Source organism: Malania oleifera, chromosome 12 (assembly GCF_029873635.1).
Source record: "Malania oleifera isolate guangnan ecotype guangnan chromosome 12, ASM2987363v1, whole genome shotgun sequence".
In the NCBI taxonomy this organism is placed as follows: domain Eukaryota; kingdom Viridiplantae; phylum Streptophyta; class Magnoliopsida; order Santalales; family Ximeniaceae; genus Malania; species Malania oleifera.
The window spans coordinates 14,745,619-14,755,817 of record NC_080428.1 but is presented as its reverse complement, the minus strand read 5'-3'; the positions used below and the strand labels follow the sequence as shown (position 1 = coordinate 14,755,817).

Sequence of the window (10,199 nt, the reverse complement as noted above, 5' to 3'; positions counted from 1 at the left end):
AACATATAATTTACATAAAATTGTAATGTATGTTTCTTTAGAGATTTCTTAAAATATATATATATATATATATATATATATATATATATATATTATAATTTAAGGGCATTTCTATCCATGAAATAGCATTTATATTTAACATTTTGATTTCCATCAAGACTAACGTTATGAATCTGATGCAACAATATGAATAAGTGTATAGCTATGAAATTCAAGTCATCACTCTTAACAGAAGCTACAAACAACAAAGTACATGCATATATTTGCAAGCTGAAAAGGAAGACGGCTGAACAAGAACTTTAACTGTTCTCAAACACTACTTATACCACATATATTCACAAGATGAAAACACTATTTATATTGGCATAAGCACTTATTTAAATACTTTTCATAAATACTTATTTTTTAAGACATTGCATACAAGAGCTGAATTAATTTTGTCTGACAATTCCCTCTTCAAACTGTTGACTTTTTGAATCCGATCTATGTTTTAATGCTGACAAAACACTCGTATCTCATGTGTACATTTAGTGTTTGAACAAGTTTATATCTCAATACACACGTGAAGTAAAGGAGAAATAGAAGCCCGAAGGACTTAAAGAACAAATTATCTAGCGTATTCCATGCAAACTGAAGAGCAGAAAAAGAAGACGACATTTGTTTTATTTTGTAATGCATTTTAATTTTTATTATTTGGTCTATAATAATGTACATCTCTGCATGATATGACCTAATGCTCAGGACGAACCATAGACTGACCATAGGGACCCAGCCTTTCACGAAAAACCATTTTCTAAAATATTAAAATCATACAGGGTTTTTTAAAAATTAAATAAGGGCAAAAACTGAGGAATTCACTTACCTCGATCGACCGACCAACTAGAATTATAATCAGCTTAGTCGACCAAACTTAGGCAAAGTCAAAGTTTGACTTAGCTAGATCGACTGACCATTTTTGAACTTAGCTTCCATAGTCGACTGACCGCTAAACTTGACTTTTCTACCTTCCTCACTTGACCGGCCATTTGGCCAGCCAACCGAACTTACGAAGAAAGGAAAATCACCCTACGTCAGCCAACTAGCCCTTTGCTCGGCCAACCAAACCCCTTCAGATATTCAAAATTATTGTGTGAAGTCAGCCGACCAACGCTAGGGTTAGTCGACCGAACCTCTCAAGTTTCGGTTATTTTCCAGCACTAATCATGCTTAATTTTTAATTAAACAATTTGGAAAATTCCGAGCATATCCCTAAACGGTCAATTTTTTTATAAATCTATAAATACCCCTTCATAAGCTTAATCAAAGTTCCCCTATACAACATTTCATTCCAAAATTTTCTTTTAGGGCAAAATCTTTCACTCTCTCCAATTCTCTTTCATTCATACTTTGAAAATTTATTTTACAAGCGAGTATTTTATTTGGGCATTCATATCATCAAAAGTATTTTACTCTCATTAATTCTTTCATTGTTTTAAAATCATTCTTGATAGTAAATCTTGGTTCTCTCCACATGTTTTCTTAATAAATGTTTATTGGAGAAACCATCTTCGTGATTGTGAATCTTTTGCACTTCCATTGAAAGATTCATAAGCTCATCTTGCTTTATTGTACAAATTCATTTTTGAGCTAAAATTCTAAAATTTCCTATACTTTGTTTTGAAAATATTTTTTGAAGATTTCATTTGAGGATTTGAAGATCTTTGAGGTACTTCATTTTTTAATCAAAGATCATATTTGTGCAAAATACCTTTAAAAGCAAACCCTAGTTTCTCTCGATTTTTATTTAAAAATATTTTTGGAGAAATTTTTATTATGCCAAAATCTTTAAGTATTTATTATATACATCATCTTTCAAAGATTGAAAATATGATTTTGAAAAAAGCACCCTTACTCTACTGAACATATTTCATATCATATTTGGGAGTGTATTGAGCTTTAAAGTTGTACATCAGTCTACTTGTATTTAAAAGCATTTTAAATGTACAAAAATGGTTTTATGTACTGGTTGGATTTAGTTCGTAAATTGAACTAGGAGACTCTGTCTTGTAAGGGAGTCCAATTTGGTTCAACCCGATAAATTGAGCTGGGGAGTGTCCGCCCCATAAGGCAAGCCAATTGAGCTCAACCTGGTAATTGAGTTGGGATATTTCTAGTCCCATAAGGAGAGGCTATATGGTTGTAACTCTACCATGTAATTGATCTGGAGTTTATCTCGCCGCGTAAGAAGAGGTTGTAACTACTTCTACTCCGTCCGTGTAAGTGAGTAGGGACAATGGAATCCTTAGAGAGTATACCCAAGGCAAAGATGTAGGCTGATTTGGCAAAATCTTGATAACAAATCGTGTCTCTCTCTCTATTTCATTTAAATTCTCGCACTTTATTTTTCACGTGTATGCTTATTTATTTATTATTATAATTATTTGCATACACATTTAATTTAAATGGGATGTGTTCCACGTGTATATTTATTTTCATCGTTTAATTATTTACATACATGCTTATATTTTGAATGGGATATGATGTGTTTGTTGCATGCAAATATTTAATTTGTAGAGAATGTCATATATGTTTTAATATTTGCATACCTGATTTATTGGGAAAATTGAGACTACTTAGAAAGACTCCAAGTTGAGAAATACTGTTCATGATTTGAATTGAACCAAAAAAAAATTTTTTAATACCCAATTCACCCCCCCCCCCCCCCCCCCCCCCCCCCCCCCCCGCGCCGCCCCTCTCCTCCTCTTAGGATCACACCAATTACATGACAAACATCTCATAAGAATATTTTTTTTTTTTTTTTTTTTTAGCTGCAAGAGCAAAGACACTTAAAACAAAAACAAAAAACTCACCATCAATATTTAAATCCACAAAGTTAATTCTGCACGTTGTGCTTTAAGGGTTTGCAAAAATTTCTACATATAGCTATGTAATTCACGTCAACAAAAACTCTTAAAAGAAGCTACAAACAACAAGCACATGTATATATTTACAAGCTGAAGAGGCACAGAGCTGCACAAGTCAAATTAAACTGTCTAAGGGCTTTATTCCTGCAACGCCACTGAGTTCAGGCCTCAAGTATTTCTCATATATGACTTTCAACAGTCCTGCTCTAGCAACCTTATGAAATCTCAAGATCATCTTCGCACAATTCCTGTAATGACCAAGTAGACAAAATTATTATGCTCTAGTGCAAAAAAATAAGAAGTTAAAACTGCAGAATAGAAATGAATCTCAGGAAAAGAAAAAAAAAGTTTGCCTGATCTGGGATTCATCATAGCGTGCATGTCTACCAAGTAATGGGGTCCATGCTGGAGTCATTTGGAGAGTACATCGTGCAACATAGATAGCTGATGCACACAGCAGCGACGGCTTGAACTTCAAAGCTTCATATTCCATCAAGCTGAGTTCAACCAGGTAGAATGCTAGATGTTCAAACTGGCAGCATAATTCACAATCCAACTTTTGAGTGTAAGCATATTAAAACTGATCTAGTCAAATATAAACCCAACTGCATGCCCAAAAATGAGTTCAGAATATTTCATTTCTAGTCCAAGTTCGCACTCAAATACCCAGATTGATATCATACAATCCATATCAAAAGGGAAATATACGTTTCATTGCCTTCAATTTTCAGAAGGAATGAATGATAATCCCAACATTTTGAAGGCTTAAATTCAAACAGACTGCTGAAAATTATAATGCTGTTATTCCATACCTTTGTGTCCGACTGAGCTGCCTTTAGAAATCTTGACATAAAAACATATGGCGTTGGTGAATTTAGACGGAATTTCAATTTATTGAGCATAAGCTTCTCCTGAAAAGATAGTTAAAGCCCTGTCAACGACATGAAAAAGACCAACTAAAATGGCAAGTTGAACCAGGGCCAAAAATGTGTCAATATTGGTCATGGGTTCAAGTCTAAGGAAACAGCTTCTCCGCATAAAAGTAGGGGTAAGGCTGCATACACTGTGACAAACCTCCCCTTACCCTCGTAAAGGGCGCCTTATGGCCTAAGGACACTATATTTTATGGAACTCAATAATATATGATTGTTGCATTGATTTTCAAATAAATAATGAATAATAATGACAATAAGTATAAAGAAAATTTTAGGAGGTAGAAAAAGAAAAAAAAAAAATTCCATCTCAGACCACCAGTTTATATATATATATATATATGGCCTAAGCCAATGCTCATGCTAACCCCCTATCCCTGTCTTTTTGCAAACGAAAAAAATTTCCTATACATTGGTGCACACTCAACTACTGGGGGAATTCCTGGTACTTCAAATGTTTATGCATACCATTCCAAGCACATGGTCTCTTGTATAGGACTCTGCTGAGATGCTAATCAGATCTCTGACCTGCATTGAAAGACTCGCCCAAAAAAGAAAATTAAATGAATGCATGATTTGTTGAGACTTAACAATAAAATTTACACAAGGCCTCACAGGAAACCATGAAAACAGAACCCAAAAAACAAAATACAACATTTACCCTAGGATGCCAAAAGTCCTCATATTTTGAAGCCAGCAGGAGTGCAGTAAGACCAACCAACTGCATTTCATTCTTCTTAATTGCAACCAGGGAGAGATATTGGTCTAACAGTGTGACTGTGAGATAAAGTGTTTCTGGCATCAAATCAAATTTGAAGTGCACCTGTAATGAGGATAAAACAACTTAGAACAGAAAAAGAAAGGGGTGACCTGAGGAACAACTGCACAAAAATACAATGAAATCAGCATGAGATCCATGGGGACACATCCAAAGACATGTCATGCACCTCAATCAACCAGTTGATCAGTATGCTACGCATTTGAGGTGTAATTTCTGTCTGAAGCTTCATGTAATCAGTCAGACATGGAGCCTGTGCCTGCATATATAAGGTGCTTCAGTAAAAGGAAAAAATTGTCAAACTGTTCACGTTCAAGATGCAACATAAGAAGAAACTAGGAGTTCCCTGTAAGTTTAAAACTGAACAGAAAAACAAGTATTAATAAACAGAAGTTAACAGGCCTTAAGAAGAGCACAGAATCCAAGGTAGAAACAATGCAATGAGAGCCTACTGCCTAGGGCCGCATGCTTACATACTCAATTTCCAACAGAAAAATTGTATCAATTAAAATAGTCACTCAGCTTCATAATGGCATTATTTGAAATCATTTAACACAGCCAACACAGCCCAACTAATACAACCTATTCCTATTGCTGATGCATTCAAATGGCACTTTGTGCAGAATTTCAGGGAGATTTGAAATGAGACCTCTCTAAAAATTTAAAGAGTGAATTGGAACCAGCCCATCAATCTATTTTATCAGAATCTAGACTATAGCCATATTCAATTTTTTTTAACTGAAAATTTCTCATTGAATATCCAAACATTTCTCGATTCCTCATAACTCTCTGTAATGGATATAAAACCCACAATTCAACTGTATATGCATGTTCAGCCGTGAGACATATGTTCTTTGGTTATGTTGTACAAGATAACTGTGCTTCATTGCACCAAGGTATCTTAAGATGCCAACAAATTTGGCATCATCAGAGCCTGCTGTCAACCATTATAATTTTCCATATATTCCTAGGTCAACAGCATAAGCTAAAGGATCTTTACAAACTCATCATGAAAAAACCCTACTTTCATAACTACAAATATAGTTGTCCTAACATCAATCTGCAGCACAACTAAGCAATTTGGTTAGAAATGCCCTCAACCTCCTGATATTTATCTTCTCTGATCTTAAAAATGATCTTCCTCCTTAAACCAAATCTCAACCAAAATCCATAACTACCTAAACTGGAATTCTTTTTATACTATTTTTTTTTTTTTTGGGATAACAAAATGAATCTATTAATGAAAAGAATATTTACAATGAATGGAGGATAAGAAATCCTTTCGGTAGAACAGAGAACTTTTTTATAGGATTCTAAACTGGGATTCTTATTAGCACCATGAAGCAACACTGAATGAAGAAAAAGAAAAGGGCGACTCTAGAGTGCCAAAATTCACTAATAAAATTTACTTGGGATCTAATGAGACATTTACAATAATTGTATTTCTTAATGGGCCACAAACTTGTGTCACCTCCTTTTATGCCCAAAGATGAGCCCAATCACTTTCATAGATTCATTAAATTTTCGTAACAATAGATGACGCCAAAAAAATTTTGATGCATGCGATAGCTCTTGCAACATTAATAAAGAGATGGGAAAGCAGTTTCACCTTAAGCTGGGGGAAGAGTACAACCTATTCAAGAACAGGGGGAGGGGGGGAACAAGAAATATCTGCCAAACTGCCAAATTTTTGGAAGATAACTCGACCAATTAGGATAAAGCCTAATAGCATGGAAATATTATCAACAGTATGACTTATCATCTACAAATTCATCAATTTTTCTCCACACAATTTCTAAAGAAATTACAAAAGATAGAAGACTGCAAGCAACCCCTCCCCCCTCCCCCTCCAAGAGTGAGGATTAAACATTCATACTAATTATTACACAACTTACAAGTTAGAGAAGACGAAGCAAATAATGCAATGGCATTCAGTTAAATCATTGTGTTCACAATTGATTCTCAAGAAAGCAAAATATGCACTGCTGATCTTGAGTAAGTCTACAATGTCACTGATAGTTTTATCAGTCCAAATCTATCTACAAGCGCATTCAATTCTTTTTTTTTACAGCAAAAGAAATAAATTAAGAAACAGAAGAGAGAAAATAACAACCTAAGAGAGAATGGGAGAGTTTGAAATGGAAATCAAGAAATAGAATTCATTACAGGACCTAGTGTATCTTGTTTATTTTAGAAGATGATTCTTTACTTAATAACCAAGCCTATATGGTGGACCTTTCTACTCTTCATCTTTACAATTGAAATGCTTAATAAATCACAGCACTAAGAATAGAATCTCTAAATCAGTTGCCTGTTTTGTCATTGGGGACAGCTAGTACTAGTAACCAAATGCTGCTTATCACTATTCCTTTTTGGTCCTCATCCCAGGAGGTCCAGTATCATATTCAAGATATATTGACTAAATATGCATCAGATGGAAAAACTATCAAACCCACTACAAGTATACAATGAACATATTAACATGGGAACACCAGCACAGAAATATAGTGAATCACCTCTGTAAACCAATAATACTGATAAATCTCATCAACATATTCAGCAACTTCAAGGTGATTGCAATTATCATCTATACTTGGTAGATTTTCTTGCTTCGTAATTTCTGCCTGCTCCTCTAGTAGCTGTATTTTGACAGCACGTGCAATTAAGATTCAAAAGAAATCAGTAAAGGCATTAGAAGAAATATTGTGGGCCACTACCTTTGATCCTGTCACAAGTAAAGATGTAAAAGAACTCCTACGATTGGACTTTCTCCTGGCAATAACATATGATGCTTTTGTGCTTGTATCATTGTTTCCATTCGATGGAAGCTCTCCTTGAGTTGGTTCATGAGGAACCACTGAGACAGCATTCTCAGGAAGAGTAGAAGTCACTGCCTCCCTTTTCTTTGAGGATATTGCAGCAACAGATAACAATTTGTTTGAACCTGATGTGGAATTGGATTTTGAAGTCCTTTGGAAACTGGAAGTTGAAAGTGAGCTTTTGGCAAGAGGCTGTATTAAAAATAAAACCAAAAAAACAAAAAAACAAAAAAATCAATTTCCCAATATAGGCTAAAATAACAAGATAATACACATACAAATGCATAAGCGCGTGTGCATGTGCACACACAGCAAAATATAGAAGTACATATCTGCAAACTTTTGCAGCTCCCTAACATAACAAGAGAATAAATTAGCAACATAAAGACATTGAAAAAAAAATACAATATTTAGTTAAAACTAGAAGTACAAGTCTGCAGGCAATCGAACGTGACTCCCACAGCAAGAGAATAAACAAGCAACAGAAAGATATTAAAAAAATCCAAAAAATTAGTTAAAAACTTATAGTGCAAGTATGCAGGCGCACGTAACTATAAAGCAATTAGAACAGCAATTAGATCTGTTGGAAGTCATATTCGCACGACCATATAATTTTTTTGTTGGCCAATCTACTCATGCTCACTTGTAATTGTGGCTTGAAAATGAGCCAATCATTTTACTTGAGAAGACAAGGTTCAAAAAACCAACTGGTAGATCCAAGATGAGCACAAACTGAAAATTAGACAGCTTAACAGAACCAATCAAAGCCCCAAAACATAAAGTAAGCACTAGGCAGCCTATGTATGAGCCAAAAAATGCCTCTTTCAATAATGTAACAGAACTAAGGGCCACATTTCAGATGCATAAACAGCAACATCTCCTCACATTGAGGGGATCCATATCAAGCAAACAAAATGTAGATCTATGAAGCATGGATGTGGGACATGGGAGCAAAACAACATGGCACAAAGACATAGAAAAGCCTAAAAGTGACATTACATTAACAAGATAGTCAACAAAAAAATCCAACACTTGTCCAAAAAAAAAAATTGTTGGTATGGCATTTCTCCCCTCAAGCATTTCAAGTTGCATTTGGTGAAAGATTGAAGTATTTCATTTTGTATTCCAGCATCAGGATGAAAAACTAGTGATGTTTAGAATATCATGTGATCATGCAAAATAAATTGAGAAAGAAAAGGGATTTCAAACTGAAATACCCACCTGTACAGACCCCATTTTAGCCCCATTTTATATAAGGCATATTTTGTTTGTTGCATGAATTTGAACCCTCCAAAATTCCTTTTTCAATAATCTATTATCTTTCTCAAGGGTGTGATGTAAAATGAGAATCAGATAGTTGGATGGATCACTTTTACCCAATTTTGAGATCAAATTCAAAGAGTAGGGTCAAGGGATTGTTGGGTCCTAAACCTAAATGTGTTTAGTTAATTCGTAATCATTAAGGTTTTTCCCTTTACTGACACAACATGGTCAACTGCATTTGTTAGAGCAGTTTCTGTTGAGTCTCTGCACCTATCCTTTAATTATTTTATATTTATTTGTATTTCTTTTAATTTCTTTGATTCACACTTTCTAAACCATTGCTTGCTTTTGGAAAACAAGATTGGGCATGTGTGCTTCATTCAGTTTGTAGTTTGGCTTATGTATATGTGGGATTTGTTTGTAATAGATATGCCTTTTTAGGGGTTTATTTGTAGTTTCTTCTAATTTAGATTTTCTAATAAAAAAGGTGTAAGAGTCATGTAACAGGCCGTTTTATGAATTTGAATGGAGAATTTATGTGTATTTTTCCCATCTTCTTCTTCTTCTCATCTTCCATCTTCCTTCCCTTCCCTCCTGTCCCTCCTTTCTCTCCCTAGTTTCTCTCTTCACCAAAATTTTCATTGCTGTTCTGCATCATTTGATATCAAAGCAGAGTCAATTCAATTCCATAAGCTCCACAGTTGTAACTTTCCACATTCCATATTACCCCTTCAATCCAACTCCATTTCTATCCAGTTCCACAATCTCCATTCCCCTGAAATAATTGTTGCACATCTTTTCAAATAAAGAAAGTTACAGCCATTTCAGAAATCACAGTATCACTGCAACCATTTTCATCACCAGAGCAGCTTGGGAATACAACCCACAGCCCCCATTTTGCACACCACGTTGCAAAATTCATTTCAAAAAATCAATATCATTGGGAATCACCACTCAGCCTCTCTGGAAAACTCCACTGTCATTCAACATGGCGTGTGGTCCCACATACCAGCAAAAGATTCCCCAACCATCAACCCTTCAAAATCCCAATTTCCTGCCTTTTTCTCTACACACCAGCACCGCCACTGAAATCCCCGGCCCCTAATCGATCTTTACTCCAAGATTCATCACCAGAAAATTGTCACTGGTGGCTCATGCACCCACAACACATGTAGGAAAATTCACCCCTCTTCTGCAACTTCCATAAATTTGAGAAACTTGCTTCCAGACAATATTTTGATTTCCTGCAAATTCCTGAATCAGTTTCATAGAAGGTTGATTCTTTGTGTTTGGCACACAATTCGAGGGATCCTCAATACAGCCAGCATTAAGAATCAGACCATATTACAGCAATATGCGAGTTGTTTATGGGAGTTGGTAGGGGTGAGCAAACGGTCGGTTCGGCCATATTCGGTTAATTAACCGAATTAACCGAAAATTTCGGTTAAAGAATACTGTTAACCGAACCGACCGAACCGTTTGGCCTCACCGAACCAAACCCAAC

At 35.2% G+C, this 10,199-nt stretch overlaps 1 protein-coding gene across 4 annotated transcripts in view; it reads right to left on the bottom strand.

Moving 5' to 3' along the window:
* Positions 1-2,855: 2,855 nt before the first annotated feature.
* LOC131144416 (putative cyclin-B3-1) overlaps positions 2,856-10,199 on the bottom strand; it is a 38,006-nt gene continuing 30,662 nt past the window's right edge. For all 4 annotated transcript variants that reach the window (XM_058093051.1, XM_058093053.1, XM_058093050.1 and 1 more), the window contains 8 exons: positions 7,331-7,624; positions 7,130-7,252; positions 4,783-4,872; positions 4,497-4,658; positions 4,304-4,363; positions 3,716-3,814; positions 3,257-3,435; positions 2,856-3,151 (listed from right to left, as the gene is read on the bottom strand). In XM_058093051.1, the coding sequence (XP_057949034.1) occupies positions 3,019-3,151; positions 3,257-3,435; positions 3,716-3,814; positions 4,304-4,363; positions 4,497-4,658; positions 4,783-4,872; positions 7,130-7,252; positions 7,331-7,624 (1,140 nt within the window). In that variant the 3' untranslated portion in view covers positions 2,856-3,018. The remainder of the gene's footprint in view (positions 3,152-3,256; positions 3,436-3,715; positions 3,815-4,303; positions 4,364-4,496; positions 4,659-4,782; positions 4,873-7,129; positions 7,253-7,330; positions 7,625-10,199) is intronic.